The following is a 17121-nucleotide window of genomic DNA, read 5'->3' as shown; positions in this document are numbered from 1 at the left end:
CAGGTCAGAATTTGGCATAAACAACATGAAAATGTGGATCCATCCTGTCTTGTATCAATGGTTCAGGCTGGTGGTGTAATGGTGTGGGGGATATTTTCTTGGCGCACTTTAGTACCAACTGAGCATCATTTAAACTCCATGGCTTACCTGGAGTATTTTTTGCTGACCATGTCCATCCCTTTATGACTACTGTGACTACTTATAACATCTTCTGATGGCTACTTCCAGCAGGATAATGCACCATGTCACAAAGCTCAAATCATCTCACCACTGTTTCTTGAACATGACAATGAGGTCACTGTACTCCAATGGCCTTCACAGTCACCAGATCTCAATCCAATAGAGCAGCTTTGGGATGTGGTGGAACGGAAGATTTGCATCATGGATGTACAGCCAACAAATCTGCAGCAACTGCGTGATACTATCATGTCAATATGGACCAAAATCTCTGAGGAATGTTTCCAACACCTTATTGAATCTATGCCACGAAGAATGAAGGCAGTTCTGAAGGCAAAAGGGGGTCCAACCTGGTACTAGCAAGGTGTACCTAATAAAGTGGCCGATGAGTGTGTGTGTGTGTGTGTGTGTGTGTATATATATATATATATATATATATATATATATATATATATATATATATTATACAGCATATATAAGCTTTATTAGTTCCTTATAAAAAAAAGTCATATAATAAATCGCTATAAAGCCATATATTAAAATTAACTGAATAATAGCCTGCTAAATCATTTTCAGAATTAAGCGTGAGACAAGACAATACAAAATTTGATTCGAAAATGTTGTTTCTGTTATTTTTAACCAACTGGCTTTCATTTATCATAAACAGAGAGACGCAGGTTTTGTAATGTAAAGAGTAGTACTTACTTCTCCTGTGTCTCCTCCCCTTCACAAGCTTGCTGCTGTCTGAAATATCCATCAAGACCAAGACAAGCACAGTAAATAGTCCAAACTGCATAGTAACTCTCCAGCACTGAGTACATGCACAGCCGGCTGATTGGAGGGACTCTGTGCCACTCTTATCCTTCGTTCAGTGAGTGCTGATTACAGATGCAAGTCTGTACTTGCCTGGTTCATCTCTGCAAACCATATCAGTTGTATAAAATAGATGTTTTTCTTCTGACATCCTGGGCTTCCACTCAGTTCCATTGGAGTTAACACAAAATTTGCTACATGGATTGAAGCCTATGTGGTCTTCTTGAGCCACCTATAAAAAAGAGAAAATAGTTTGTTACTAAAGTGTTTGATCATTTTAAACCTGGAGTTAGCTTTCAAGGTTTGTTTGTGTGTACTGTATACAGTCACTGAAGATAGTTTTTTTTTTATTTTCTATTAATCTATTATATATATATATATATATATATATATATATATATATATATATATATATATATATATATATATTCTATTTTTCTATTAAAGAATGAATCCACCCAAAATCTGACATTTTAGGTTTGGCTAAGTAGGTTGAATTACCAATTATCATATTTCTTGAGAATAAAATGTAAAGACTCTATATTGGAGTTTTTTTATTTACTCGCTTCCTACAGCTCTTAATAGGCAATCATTTTTTAAAGTGTATAAACCCAAGATGAAAAATTGATAGTATTGCAGCTTACACGTCCTTAGATGTGGTGGCTGCATTCGTTTTCTTTTTTCAAGCTTTTTTGCTTCATTTTAACCTGGCAATTCTGCCATTAACACACTTTCTGATAGTGACAACCATAATGAGCAGCATTGTCACCCTGAAACAGGGAGTATGCTAGGACCACATAACACCTCCCCCTCTTCTCCATACAGGAGAAGGTGTTTTATAGTCCACAGAGGTAGTAGGGAACAGTGATAACTGATAACAGTCCAGAGAAAGAGAGTACACGAGGTCATCAGCTCACAAGATTTCTGGGTAAACAGCTTTCTTTTTTCGTTTGCATTTGTTGAACAGATATTACCAAACGCTTTCATTGATATAAGTAACACACCAAAAGGGAGCAAATAAGGGAAGTTCATTGTTAGGGTTTACATACACGGTAAGTTTAGAGGTATATAGTATACTGGCTCTACAGCAGCTGTACAAATACTTCAGTACTGCTGAAGAGTATACAGGCGGATATGGACAAGCGTACCAGTTGATTAACACATGATAGGTACCTGTGAAGGTGTGCTGTAAAAGTAAAAAAAAAAAACAACATTTTCCAATGTGTAAACTGCTAATTAAAATGCTTTGTGTTGTTTTACTATATCCATATATTTGTAGATCAATGCTGCGTGATTCCAGTATAGCCCGAGGCAAAAAAAAATAAAATATAATCAGGAAGAGTTAGGCTGGCCATACATGATACAATTTTCTTTCAGTTTTCTGTCAGATTTTCTTGAAATTTACCTTCAAGTATGTAGTACGAAGGCCTGCCTAATTGGATACAAGTGAATGTGTTGTTTAGCTTTGACCTCACATTATGTGGTTTGTGGTAGATCTACCAGAAAATTGTACAACAAAAGTTGAACATGTATGGCCAGCCTTATGCCCCATACACACGTGCAGATTATAAGTCTATGCAAGTCTTGTGTCGCTCCTATTACAACGGGTCCTGTAGTGGTCAATGGACCGCGAGGGAGCGCGACTTGTCAGGCTGACAAGTCGCCTGACAAGTCGGGCTAATGTGAACCGGCTCTTAATGAATTTTGTTATATTTTGTTAATGGTTTAATAGATGGCCGTTATAGCCAATTTTACTCCAACAATTGTGTTTTTGTATTTTTTGTGCAGGTAGTTGGGGTAAAAGGGGTGGGGTTGGTTAGAGGTTATATGAGGTTGAGGATTACATCTGGGGTGCCTTAGTCATGTGTTTTTTTAGAGAGATAGGAATATGTTATCAGTTGTCAGACAGAGGTAGAAAATTATATCTGTCAGTTTTAAAGTATAGCTTATGCTTAAAAAATAAATGGTGGATAGTCATGACTTTGGGACCTGGGGCACAGAAGAGAAGATGTGGGGGAAGGGGGAGGTGCTATTAATGTTTCTGGCTTTTCAACACCCGGCTGACAGTAGGACACAGCCAAAATCTGTTGTGTCATTGGGATGTTTTAAAAATCCAGGAACAGTTCTGCAGTGTCTGGGACTGTTGAGAGGTATGGTGGCAGATGTGTGGACTTTAGTGTTGGAGGGGAGTCAAGACACCAGTATATATTCCAATAGGACTGTTCCAGCAGAACCTAAACTGGGAGATACATTGGAGTGATTACCTTGTAGCAGGAGTACTTTCCTATGTGTTCACTGCATCTGTCACGTTACCTGTGATGTCATTAGTGAACTAAAGAGAACCAATAGGAAAGTTTTGCTGGCTTCAACTATCACGTAGAGACCAATCACCAAAGAGTTTAGAGTTGAGTGCTCTAGGAATGTTGGCACTAACCACAAGTGCCAATGGGGGTTCTTGAACATATCTGCCCTGCTTTATACCGGCCTATGTGATATGACTCTAGCTCATGTGACATATTACAGACTACTGAACTACAGTATACCTTCTTGAACCATCACTTGCCCACAGAGAGTGGGGGCAATATCATTATTTACATAGTAAATCTTAATAAGGTGCTAGATCAATCGCCCCTCCCCCTTCCTCCTAAATAATGCCATGGGACCCTCCAAAAATGCTCTTTCTTATGGCGTATGAGAAGACTAAGTTTGAACCACCTTGACTCCCTAGTGATAACACTTTTTAAGCAACCTAATAAGCCAAGCCCAATAATATGAGGGAAGACAGTTAGCAGGTATTTGTGTAAGAACTTTCATAGGGTACAGTGGTGACCTGCATTGGGGGTTAAAAATGAATAGGCAGATCGTTTAGCACCTTATGGTCCATAAAAAAGCTTAATTTATCAGCCACAGCACAGTAACACATGTAGCAGAGATACATTTCTATGGTGGTCACTTGCAGAACTAGAAACTTCTGCAAAAAGATATAGCCAATGGTGTCACCAAGAAGTCTTGGAAGTAAGTGAATGATTAAACCCATCCGTATGAACCTACGAAATATCATTTTTGCCTTGAAATGTCTGGGTTTGGCTGAAGACCTCTCTGGTAAGTCATTCCATGTGACTTCTCAGTTACATGAGTGTACAGTCATAACTTCTTACCAGAGCCTGTTTTTTTTCAGATGACAAACACTGCTCAGTAATTTTAACCATATAATTGCATGGGTTTTTTTTTTTTTTTTTTTTTTTATAATAAATTATTCCCATTGTTAAATTCTATGGTAAATCTGTATGACGTATATTCATTTTATGGTAGAAACCTGTTGAGTAAAAACAAATCTTACTTTTAAACCTGGATGAAGGTTTTTGTTACAGCAAAGAACTGGTGTAGTTTTTTTGGCATGCATCCTGATCCTAGATAAGGAGGGAAGGAGTAACAGCTCTTGGTACACTAGAGGTGAATATATTTTTTTAAGAAGGTCCTTTTCTTTTACACCAGCAGGAAACTGGCCAATCTGAATCTAGTGAATAGTGCCTGTAGTTGATTAGTAGTTCCTTGGTGCTATAACTAAACTGAATATAACCGCATCTCTTTTCTCCCCTCACTTCCAGGTCTCGCTGGGTTTACTGGGGCACCGGGAGCCATTGGCTCCCAGTGTTGTCAAACAAAGCCAGTGATGAGGGGGCTGAGCCAAGTCCCGCCGTCTGTGTCAATTAATAGGGTTTGGGAGTGAGCATGCATGAGTGCCCCCATGGGAAGCAGTTTCCCGCGGGGGCACTAGACAGAGAGGAGGGGCCAGGAGTGCAAAAAGGGGTAAATATAGAGATGTTTGTTATTTTTTAAATTTGTTTTAATTTTTACCTTCACAATCGCTTTATTAATTACTACAAATTAATAACATAGCGGGGTGTTTTTTTCCCACGCTTCTCAAATCCAAATCTAGCCCTTGCCTTTCTTACTTTTGGATAAAAGGAAGGGATGGCACCTCTTTGAGCATTTTATTGATGCCTATTTCCAAATTTGGGCCAGGAGGGGAGTTTAAATTCACCCACTTCTATTTCATTTGATATGTGCCAGGCTAAACAAAAAGTGATGGGAACACCCCCACCCACCAGACACAAACAACAATAAAAAAATGTTTTTTTAGAAGAGTGAGGAAATCTTTTGAACCATTGCCAGAATTGTATTTGTCCCTGTGACAGGTGTCAGAACAGGAATAGGAGAGAAGTCACAAACGGAACACAGACAGCTTTTGAATCCTCAGAACAACATACTCAAAGAGGCACTTTTGAACTTTTGGATTTATAAGTATGGCCAGATGAGCGAAAATTCAAACAAACTCAATAGTTCTGGCATGACACTCCCACACAGCAAGGCTTCTTTTGATGGGCACCCAACAGTACTTCAAACCATAGGAATAGAGAAAGGAGTGCTAGACCAAAATTGGATAAAAACTAAATAAAAGAGTCCAGGATAATTTTAATCGCTGGTAGAAAGCCATAAAAAAGCAGCCAACAAATTTTTAGGGGCAACACCACTCCTCTTCATTAGAACTCAATACAGAAAAAAAGTTGGACTTTTTAACAATTAAAATGATCTTGGACTATTTTGGATAATGTGGATTATCCAGTTTTGGTCTCGTGCTCCTGACAGAAGTTCTATAGCTTACCAACTCAGTCCAAAATCAAAGGCTTTTAAACATAGTTCAAATTTAGACAGGTATTTATCCAACAGGTATTGGATAACATTTGAAAGAACTGTATCCAACTTAACTTGTTAGTTGATACAAATTTTTAAAATTGAGAAACTTTTACTAAATGTCTCACTTCATGTTTCAGCCTCTTTGTGTGCGTTCCAGTCTTTTACTTATTAATAGACAGAATTCTATTATTTTTGATCTCCTGGAATGTGCTAAAGGTCTGTTTACTTCCTTTTTTATTATGCTAAGGGAATTCCAGTGACAAGATCATGACGACAATAGTTTCAATCTCCATCAGTTTATCAAATCCGCTGCTCGTTTTCATTGAGGAGATTTAATGATTTCTATATATGATAAATGCATCTGCAGGTATTGGCAATGGTGGGAAGCAGGCCAGGAGTTATAAAAGGAACGCCTTACAGCTGGGATAATTTTAGATATAAGCTGCTTTCATTTAAACTCTGGGACTTTTGGGACTTTTCTTAATTTCTACATAAAGTTAGGGAAAGTTACAACCTCTGCTGGGTATTTTTTCCAGTGACTCTATGAGGGGAAAATTAGGACTTTTGGAAATTAAAGGGAATCCCAGTGTAGCACCCTGTCTTGGAAAGGGATTACGACCTAAATTTAGTCATGCTGAGAGGTACTCACCCCAGACTGATTTGTAATTTAGTTCATTGCTTGGTTTTACCCTAAATTCAGCAAAGCAGTGATTTCTCACTATTGCCAATAGTTGTCACTGGAAACATTGGCAATAGTATGAGATTACACAAGAAGATTAAGTGCATTTTTTTATTTCCCCTAGCCAACCCAGTAGGGGGACATGGCCAATGGTGCATGCTGGTGGAAGATCTAAATATTTGGGGCAAGCCTTGTGATTTCTCTCTTCTCCCCGGCTGATGCCTAGGGAGGCTGCTGCTAGACTGATCTATCTTGTTAGGCCTATAGCTTGAGAGTCGGTTCACATTAGCGCGACTTGTCAGGCGACTTGTCAGCCTGACAAGTCGCGCTCCCTCGCGGTCCATTGACCACTACAGGACCTGTTCTATTAGGAGCGACACAAGTCGCTCCGACTTAGAAAAAGGGTCCTGTACTATTTCGGGGCGACCTCGGAGCGACTTGCATAGACTTCCATTATGTGAAGTCCCTGCAAGTCGATTCGAAGTCGTGGTGCACGGGACTGACAAGTCGCCTCCCGAAGTAGTAAGGAGTCGTGTCGCCCCAGTGTAAACCGACTCTGAGTGTGATCTAGATGTGGAAACAGGCTTGAAGTTGTTCTGGAACTGTCCTGCCTGTTGATGGGGGAAGCAGTGCCAAGATCAAGACTCAGAAGAAAGACCTTGCTGGAGAAAGCCAGGATGAAAGCTGGTTTCTTGTAAGGCATTGTAAATCTTGGAGAAGAGGCAGGCACCGATGCCTAGGAAACAGTACTGAAGGTACTGGAACCAGCAAGAGAGAGGATAGTCTGTGAAATAGCCAGGGTACTGTCTACAGTGTTGCCTCGTAGGCTTAAAGGTTCTGACACTGTGAAGCTGGACATGGATTTGGAGAGGTCTGTAAGTGATCTGCTTTGGTATCTGGAATCCCTAACCCTCATCTCCTTGTGTAATGATCAATAAAACGTCTAAAAAGACAGAAAGTGACTGGTGCCGATGTTCTTTTAGTCCCCTATTTTAGCCATAGACTCAGCCCTGGGGTGAAATGATGGCACACCCCTGCCTTTGAAGGTGCTCCAGGGGTCAGAGGGGTGCTTCACCAGCATTGACAGATTATTACTGCACAGGGAGCCTAGGGGCAACACTGCTAATGAAGACACCAGTCCCGGTGACAGCTGTCCAAGGTAGGAAGTTTTCTTTACTTTTGAGGAAGATTATAAGCTCTCGTAAACAGGGCCCTCCTAACCCCCTTTAAAATTGCATTGTAACTGTATTGTCTCCCTTTATTTTGTAAAGTGCTGCACTTTTGCCTCTATATACATCCTGCATAATGATATTATTCATAATTTCCTTGAACTTTTTGTTTTGTCACCATGACAGGAAATGAAAGCAGTAAACTGACAGAACTAAACCTGACAAAGTTTCTAACTCTTTTCTTTTTTATTCTATCCAAAACAGAGAGAAATGGCCTGGAACTGCACTTAACAGTTTTTGATAGCATTGAAAGATAAGTGCACTCTGTAATGCATAAAGATCCATGTGCTGTCCTGTAGACATGCTTCAGAGTACGGAGCCAGCACATGTGCAGTACAGCAGAAACCTCAACCTCTGAATTCCAAAAAAAAACACAACAACAGTATCAGTGACAGAGATTTAGGCCCCGTTCACATAGCAGCGACGCTACTTCCCGGGGCGACCTCCGCGACGCCCCGCGACCTCGGAGCGGCCGGCACGGACTTCATAACATTGAAGTCTATGACGGTCGCTCCGGGTCGCCCCAAAGAAGCTCCGGACCCTTTTTCTAAGTCGGAGCGACTTGTGTCGCTCCTATTAGAACGGGTCCGCAGCTTCCCTATGGAAGGCGACCTACGGCGACCTGTGAGGCGACCAGGTCGCCTCACAGGTCGCCCCAGTGTGAACAGGGACTCAAAGTGGAGGCAAGTGTGATCTGGGGACTATTATATTTATCACAGTTTTTAGGAGTAAGTCGAGGTGTAAAGGCTTTTGCTTCAAAGACTTGCCTGTTGTTTAACATTAAATTTTTAAAAATGTGCTGAACAGGTATAAATTTATCTCAACAACACCGGAGTTTGTATTTGCAGATAAGGAAAAGAAGAAAATTAACAAACATTCGAAAGACAAGATTTTCCATCACAAAATATAAAGAGCGTTACAACAAATCATACTGGAGAGATTGTCAAAATGTATACAGTATGTCATAAAAATTCATTAAAATGACAGCCTTGGGAATGTTATTTATTATATACTTTTATCATGATATTATATTAAGCTCTAACGAGCAGGGCCCTCTGATTTCTACTTTATTGAAGTGTATTGTATTTGTACTGTCTACCCTCCATTGTAAATCGCTGCGTAAACTGTCAGTGCTATATAAATCCTGTATAATAATAATAATTATATCTAAGCCGCACTTGTCACATTAGGTGAGTAAAGACAACCCTGAATGATGTAGGATCTTTTGCATACCTTCTAGTCATCTTGGATTCCATTGGACTGTCCCAGGATTTTAGGAAATTCCCAGCAACCTGCAGATCCAGGCTATGTCCCGCTGCCCACTGGATGCTAGAACCCTGCCTCTAGCTTTGACTCCTTTGCACAAATAAATCAGCCAATACAAAGTGTTCCCTATATCTTCCATTGTGGTCTCATAAAGGTAGTCTGTACACAGTCATACAGTGATGTACATCCATGGTGGAAAACCATAGGCCCAGATATGCACTGTGCTGCCTGCACAGTATGGCTATGCGGTGGGAAAAGCAAATAGAATTCTAGTATGCATCACTAGAGGGATAACCAGCAGGAGAAAGGAGGTCCTGATACCCCTATATATATCTTTAATGAGACCTAATTTAAATTACTGTGTCCAGTTCTGGAGAACTCACTTGCAAAAAGATATTGATAAGAAGAGTCCAGAGACAAGCAACAAAAACTGTGAAAGGTCTAAGGATAAAACATATCAGGAAAGACTTCACAAGCTTAACCACTTTACGAGCGGCTCACGAGGATTTACTGCGGCACTCTGCCACTTACAGGCAAAGCCACGTAGACCTACGTCGCTCGCTCACAAGCCTGTAGGGGGCGTGCTCCCGCCCCTGCTCGTTTCCTGGGGAGCCAGCGCATGTGACCAGCGGCTCCGATGGCCATAGTGCATATTTTTTAGCACTGATTACTGTAGTAATGTCACTGGTACCCCCAAAAGTGTCAAAATGTCAGTCAGGGGTTCGATCTATCCGCTGCAATGTCGCAGTCCATCAAAAAAATTATCAGATCGCCGCCATTACTAGTTAAAAAAAAGAACAATAAAAATGACATAAATCTTTCCCGTATCTTATCGCAATTTTTTTTACCAAAAATATGTAGCAGAAAACAAATTGGCCTTAAATGTTAAATAATTTTGATTTTTACATTTTTTTTTAAGAATTTCATATAAAAAAAATGCAAAATCCTCCAGGGCTAAAGTGGTTAATATGTACAGTCTGGAGGAAACAAGGGAAAAGGGAGACGTGATTACAAACTTTTAATACTTCAAGGGGGTGACATGTACGTCGCTTCATGTAGCAGTTAGTGTGGGCGCGCGCACGCACGCACCGACTGGCTAGAGGTGAGTCAATCAGCGGGTCCGGCGGCCATGATGTCCGCTGGGCACCCGCGATCGCTCCCCATGGAGACAGAACGACAGTCTGCCGATGTAAACACGGCAGATCGCTGTTCTGTCAGTGATGGACACAGGAATCCTATGTTCCTCCTATTTATGAACACATGTCTCTGTATTCATCCAGTGAGCTCACCCCCCACACAGTTAGAAAGCATCCCCTAGGCACACATTTAATACTTTGATCGTCCCTGGTGTTAACCCCTTCCCTGCCAGTGTCATTAGTAAAGTAACAGTGCATATTTTTAGCACTGATTACTGTAGTAATGTCACTGGTCCCCCCAAAAGTGTCAAAAGTGTCAGTTAGGTATCCGATCTTTCCACCGCAATGTCGCAGTCCCGCTAAAAATCGCTGATCGCCACCATTACTATTAAAAAAATAAAAAATAAATAAAAATGACATAACTCTTTCCCCTAGTTTGTAGACACGATAACTTTTGTGCAAACCAATCAATATATACTTATTGGGATTTTTTTTTACCAAAAATATGTAGCAGGATACATATTGGACTAAAATTACTAAAAATTAAAAAAAAAATTAATTTTTTTTTTTTTAGCAGAAGGTAAAAAATATTGTTTTTTTTTCCCAGAATTTGCGCTATTTTTTTGTTTATAGTGAAAACAATAAAAATCATAGAGTTGATCAAATACCACCAAAAGAAAGCTCTATTTGTGAGAAAAAAGGACATTATTTTATCTGGGTACAGCGTTGCACAACTGCACAATTGTCAGTTAAAGTAATAAAGTGCCATATCGCAAAAAATGGCCTGGTCATTAAGGAGGAAAACCTTCCGGTCCAGAAGTAGTTAAGCAGGGGACCTGTAAGTCAATGTACAGAAAGTGATGCACTCAGTGGATGTCTACTGTCAGTGTGTGCACAGTGATAACCCCTCTATCCTGGACTCAGTGTTTATAGGGGAAAGTTCTGCACAGTTAGGTCTACATTTACCCAACAATACAAACTCTGCATGAAATAAGTGCTGGTCTCAGTGTTCACACAGAAGTAGATTCTGCAGAAAGGGCTGCACCCCATACATGCATGTAGGGAGGTTAAGGTGTTTCGCCCCTGGGGACACTGCAAGCCAATCTAAATTGTACATATCAATCACTTACATCATGTAGGTGTTAATATTTTACAAGCCGAAAGGCCACTTACCACCAGGGCGGGCCGGACACACACTCACAAAGGACCGCTTTATTTCACCTGCAGCCCATGGTTTGGTCTGTTTCTACCTACCTTGAGAAAGCAACACCAAATATTTGCTTAACTCCACTAGCCTGTCTCACATCTTCACGTTCTATTAATACTTTTCACATCTATGATCTGCCTGAAGACACAGGGCAGCCACCACCGTCCTTCACACAGCAAGGCCTTGCATTCTATGACCCCCGGCTCAGTTCCTAGGCAGACCCTGTGTCACAGCAGGCTCCATTATAAAAACCAAGCCACTGTATTTTTTCAAATTTGCTAGTTCAGCTTTAATGGGAAATTGTTACAAGTGAATATAAAGCAGAGTTGGTAATTACTCTTGAACTGTAGACAAAGTGTTCACGAACATTTAACTTTAATTGTCAGACATGCTACTGTGTGCTTACCTTTGACCTCCTCCTTAGGCTGCTAGGCTAGTTGCAAATTATAGTTCTTTAATGTTTTACATATGGTTAAAATATGACAGCATGACTGTTGACTATCATGTCCAATATCCTCTTCTGTCAGAGAGGGGAACGCTGCATTCCTAACTGGCTAGTAGCAATTCAAAAGTCATTTAGAAAAGCGAGCAATGTGTAAAATAATTTCTCATACTTAAAGTGATATTAAACATGCACTGTTTAATTTACATTGTCCCTTCTTTTTCTGTATGTGGATGATGGCACTGTAATTATTTTAATAAAAAAAAAATCTAAGTATCTTTTTTCCTAATCAATATACAGCTGTCACATGACGCAGATCTTTCCCAGCCTGTCTTCAGGGAAAACAGTGGCAGGAGATGCTTCCAGTCCTCTGCTACCAGCAGCCTTTTGAATACAGATTAAAAATAAATATTTAATATCAACAAACTTTTTTTTTTTTTTAAATAGTCATACAAATATATATTTGAAATCAAATCTTTATTATTTTTTGGCAATACCATGGTGCGGGTGGATTTCAGCCCATCACAGGCTGTCACGCCCCTCCAGCCTGTGTCTTACAATAACAGGGAGGTGAAGCCTCCATCAATCAAGATGTAACATCCCACCCCCAGTGTCTTTAGTTGGTTAGTGGGACATGGAGGAGGAGGAGGGAGGGAGTGGACTGTCATTTACCACTGTATTTAGGCCCACATGTGTGACTTTATAGTCACATGGGCTGCTCAGATGTGATAGGGAGAAAAAGTTCAGTGTAGAAACTCACTAAAAACTGAACATGTGCAGAACTGCCAACACTGCTCTGCAAAATCTCAACTGCAATGGGATCATGGCAAGAAGGGGGAGATAGAGAAAAGCAGGATAAACCATTTTTTTTTTTTTTTGCAGAAAACAAATCCCATAGTGACTGAGTGAGTATGAACAACATGTAATGCAGCATTTATTGATAGTTTTTTATGATGTGGGTTTAATGACACTTTAAGCTTAAAGAGAGCCTGAACTGAGATAAATGTGGTGGCTTCCAGGACTGCCAGGCAATTTGTATTTGTAGAAGGGAGGGATCAACAATGGCATCCTCTATCCTAATCTGAAGAGGCTTTCCACATATGGAACCATGTGTGAAGAATAAATTATTTTTCAAAATTTTAAACAATGGCATCCTCTATCCTAATCTGAAGAGGCTTTCCACATATGGAACCATGTGTGAAGAATAAATTATTTTTCAAAATTTTAAACAATGGCATCCTCTATCCTAATCTGAAGAGGCTTTCCGCATATGGAACCATGTGTGAAGAATAAATTATTTTTCAAAATTTTAACACATCCAAAAATAAGTTTAAACCCCCATAAATTACATGATATCTATAGAATAATACTGCACTTGCTAAATTAATTAATTAATTACTTTTATAAAATCTCTACAACATGGCTGCACCATATTTAATGTGTTTACACAATTTTCATATATTTATTAATTTCAGGTACTTATATAGCGCTGTCAATTTACGCAACTCTTTACATTTACATTTTACATTCACATCAGTCCCTACCCTCAAGGAGCTTACAATCTAAGATCCCTAACTCACACATAGTAGGGCCATTTTAGACAGGAGCCAATTAACCTACAAGCATGTCTTTGGAGTGTGGGAGGAAACTGGAGTTATTCACTGCAATACCAGAATAGGATTTTTTAAACAATTAAATATTATATTAATCAAATGTTTAACCTTCCTAGCGGTATTCCAGAGTGTGGCTTGGGGTTAAATTTCAGGGCCAAAAGTGGTAACCCCGAGCCACACTCTGGAAGATCGCTGGATCCTGGTAGAGGGGTTACTTACCTTTGTCACCGTGATCCAGCGATGTATCCCGGTGGTGTGCGGCGGCGGATCTTCCTCCCGAAGCTCTGTGTGCCCCGGCTTCCGTCTCCTGCGACGTGACGTTCGCAGGGGGGTGGAACCGGCGGCAAATTCAAAAGTAAAACACACCAAACACACTGATGCAGTACAAAATAAAATTAATTCACATTCGTTTGCCCCCCAGTGCCCTTTCTTGCAGTTTTACGGTACTTTTTATGTGTATATATATATATATATATATATATATATATATATATATATATATATACTGTATATACACACACACACACATATATATATATATATATACTGTATATGTATATATATATACCTACATACTTTAACTTATTTATAGCTATTTATTATATTATAATTTATGATTTTGTGTTTCAAACTTTACCATACCCGAGATGTTATAAAGAAGAATGCACAGTAAAAAAAAATCATATGTAAATAGTTGGTTTGGGCTGCTCATTCTTAAGAATTACATGCAAAATAATTGTACCGCTTTCAGCACCTAAAATCCGAAAGAATCATACCGCCAGGGAGGTTAATAGTCAGACGTAAGCATATGCAGAATAATTTCAGCATCTTGGCTAGTTGCCATATAAAAAATCTTCATTTTAGGGGTCCCAGGATGGGGGTCCTGTTGTTGTAAATAACAAGCCTATGGCAATGGGCACCTCTCTGTGTAAAGTGGGTGGCATTGATGGGTGTCAACCAGATATGAGATTTCCACAGACCACTAACTTGATTGCGTGACATCATGTAGCTTACTTTTCCTAGGAATTTTTTGATAATAAAGTGAAAACAGGAATCTAGCGATCACCACTAAGCCACGATGTGACGGAACAGATTGCTGTACATAGTTTTGTATGATGACCACACATGCAGATTTATTTTTGACTGTATATCATTTCATTTATCAAAGTACTTGATAGAAGAATAGGCTGGGACAATTTAGACACCTTTACACACACACACACACACACACACACACTTTTTCTTGTATTGAATTGTTGCTCTATTGTCTGTCCCCCTTTATATTTTAAAGGGCTGTGCAAACTGTTGGCGCTATATAAATCGAGTATAATAACAATAATTATAATAATAATGTGGATGAAACACACATTTGCGTTTGTTTTATTGAGTGTTAGTGATGTAGGATGTGGCCAATTTGAGAGCATGTAAAGTAAACTTTTACCCTGTTCAGTAAATATTTGCTGGCTGAGTTTCCATTTGTATTGAATTCTATATATATGTGTCAATTGTAAATTAAAAAAGGCTTACCACTTTGTGTTTTAAGTACAGTATTTCTCTTTATGACCCCTTTCTTTTGTAGGGTGTGTTGCAACATACATATTGGGACAATCACACCTTTTTGGCCCCCATGTTAAAGCTTTATTTACACTTGTACCTGTCACCAGTATACATCCAATTGTAAGTTAGACCACATGTTCACGGTGCTCATCTTCAAGTAACCAACTAGTCATGTTTTAAAGTGGTTCTAAAGCCTCAATGTTTTATACTTTAATGCATTCTATGCATTAAGGTAAAAAACCTCCTGTTCTGCAGGAGCCCCCCATCCCTCCATTATTCTTACCTGAGCCCGATACAATCCAGCAATGTGCACAAGAGCTGTCTCCCTCCTCTTTGGGAAAATTGATAGCAGCGGCAGCCATTGGCTCCCGCTGTGATGAGGGAGTTAAGGGCTGGGCCGAGGGGGCACTCACTGAAGAGGAGGGGCCTGAAGCACTAGCGGGAGACCCCAGAAAAGTGGGATTGGGGTTGCTCTGTGCAAAACAAACATTTAATGTTGCTTTAATTATTACTTTATTCTTACCTAGGTGAATTGATTTGATTAATTGGGGTTGATTTATTAAAAACAAGTAAACCGTTCACTCTGCAAGGGAAGTTGCACTTTAAAATGGAATTTTCATCAGAGTTTAGTGAATGAGGCGAGGCTATGCTGCTTTTTATCATTCAATCATGTGCAAGCAAACATGCAGTTCTCTTATTTTCCTTGCATGCGATTGGGTCTTTTTTGCAATGTGAAATTTCAACACATTCACTAAGCTCTGGGGAAAATTCTCTTTGCAAATTTAACAGCCTATTTGCCATATAACGTAGCAGCTACATTTTTAATAATTATTTAAAGTAGAAGTCCAGGCAAAAGCTAAGTAATGCTAAACCTGCTCTGTGCCACATTCTAAACCTAATCTATCTAAACCTGTAAAGCAAAAATCACTGTACTTACCTATTCTATAGCCGATCCGGTCCGGTCCTAGCATCAGCTGTCAGCGGCGGCTTCAGTGTGTAGGCAGGTGCAGAAGAGGCATCTGACAACGGAAGCCCCATACTAAGTCTATGGATGACACAACTTCCCAGCCATTTCACAGCCATTGTCGGTCCTCTTCTGCACACAGCTTCTGCTGCTGGAGACTGGACCGGATCGGCTGCAGAATAAGTAAGTACAGCAATTTTTGCTTTACAGGGTTAGATAGATTAGGTTTTGTATGTGGCAGAGAGCATATTTAGTGTTAGGCTGGTCATACATGTTTAATTATCTTGTACAATTTTCTGTTAGATTTGTGGTGGTGGTAGTGTCATGGCTTGGGCATGTATGGCTGCCAATGGAACTGGTTCTCTTGTATTTATTGATGATGTGACTGCTGACAAAAAGTAGCAGGATGAATTCTGAAGAGTTTCAGGCAATATTATCTGCTCATATTCAGCCAAATGCTTCATAACTCATTTGACGGCGCATCGCAGTGCAGATGGACAATGTCCGAAGCATACTGCGAAAGCAACCAAAGAGTTTTTTAAGGGAAAGAAGTGGAATGTTGGCAAGGGCCAAGTCAATCACCTGACCTGAATCCGATTGAGCATGCATTTCACTTGCTGAAGACAAAACTGAAGGGAAAATGCCCCAAGAACAAGCAGGAACTGAAGACAGTTGCAGTAGAGGCCTGGCAGAGCATCACCAAGGATGAAACCCAGCGTCTGGTGATGTCTATGTGTTCCAGACTTCAGGCTGTAATTGACTGCAAAGGACTTGCAACCAAGTATGAAAAAGTGAAAGTTTGATTTATGATTGTTAATCTGTCCCATTACTTTTGGTCCCTTAAAAAGTGGGAGGCACATATACAAACTGTTGTAATTCCTACACCGTTCACCTGATTTGGATGTAAATACCCTCAAATTAAAGCTTAAAGTCTGCAGTTAAATCACATCTTGTTTGTTTCATTTCAAATCCATTGTGCTGGTGTATAGAGCCATAATGATTAGAATTGTGTCGATGGCCCAATATTTATGGACCTGACTTTAGGTCAGAAGACCTATTTTTTCTTCCCTACAGTAAAGTAAAAGCTTTTGTTCCTCCCCTGTCCTGTGAATAGTCAGTGAAAGGAGAAGAGCAGGCTGACAAGCTCATATATCTGTCACACAGCTTTTTCTTTTTATCAGCATATCTCTTTTTATACAGCCCCAGCCCCCTAATCTACATGCAGGGCGCCGGACGCATGGATTCCGAAAGGGTTTTTTTTTTTTTTTGAAGCACATGATTAGAGCCAGAGGCTCTAATAGGCTTTCAAAAAAGGGTGGGCTCGCTATTTCACACGAATC

At 39.9% G+C, this 17121-nt stretch overlaps 1 protein-coding gene across 1 annotated transcript in view; it reads right to left on the bottom strand.

The window, feature by feature from the left end:
* RSPO1 (R-spondin 1) overlaps positions 1-17121 on the bottom strand; it is a 217801-nt gene that overhangs the window by 75399 nt on the left and 125281 nt on the right. Inside the window, exon 2 of the mRNA XM_082245663.1 lies at positions 883-1222. Coding sequence (XP_082101789.1) covers positions 883-973 — 91 coding nt within the window. The 5' untranslated portion in view covers positions 974-1222. The remainder of the gene's footprint in view (positions 1-882; positions 1223-17121) is intronic.

Source organism: Pelophylax lessonae (assembly GCF_965119305.1).
Source record: "Pelophylax lessonae genome assembly, chromosome: 2".
Classification (NCBI taxonomy): Eukaryota; Metazoa; Chordata; class Amphibia; order Anura; family Ranidae; genus Pelophylax; species Pelophylax lessonae.
This window is presented reverse-complemented; position numbering and strand designations above follow the sequence as displayed.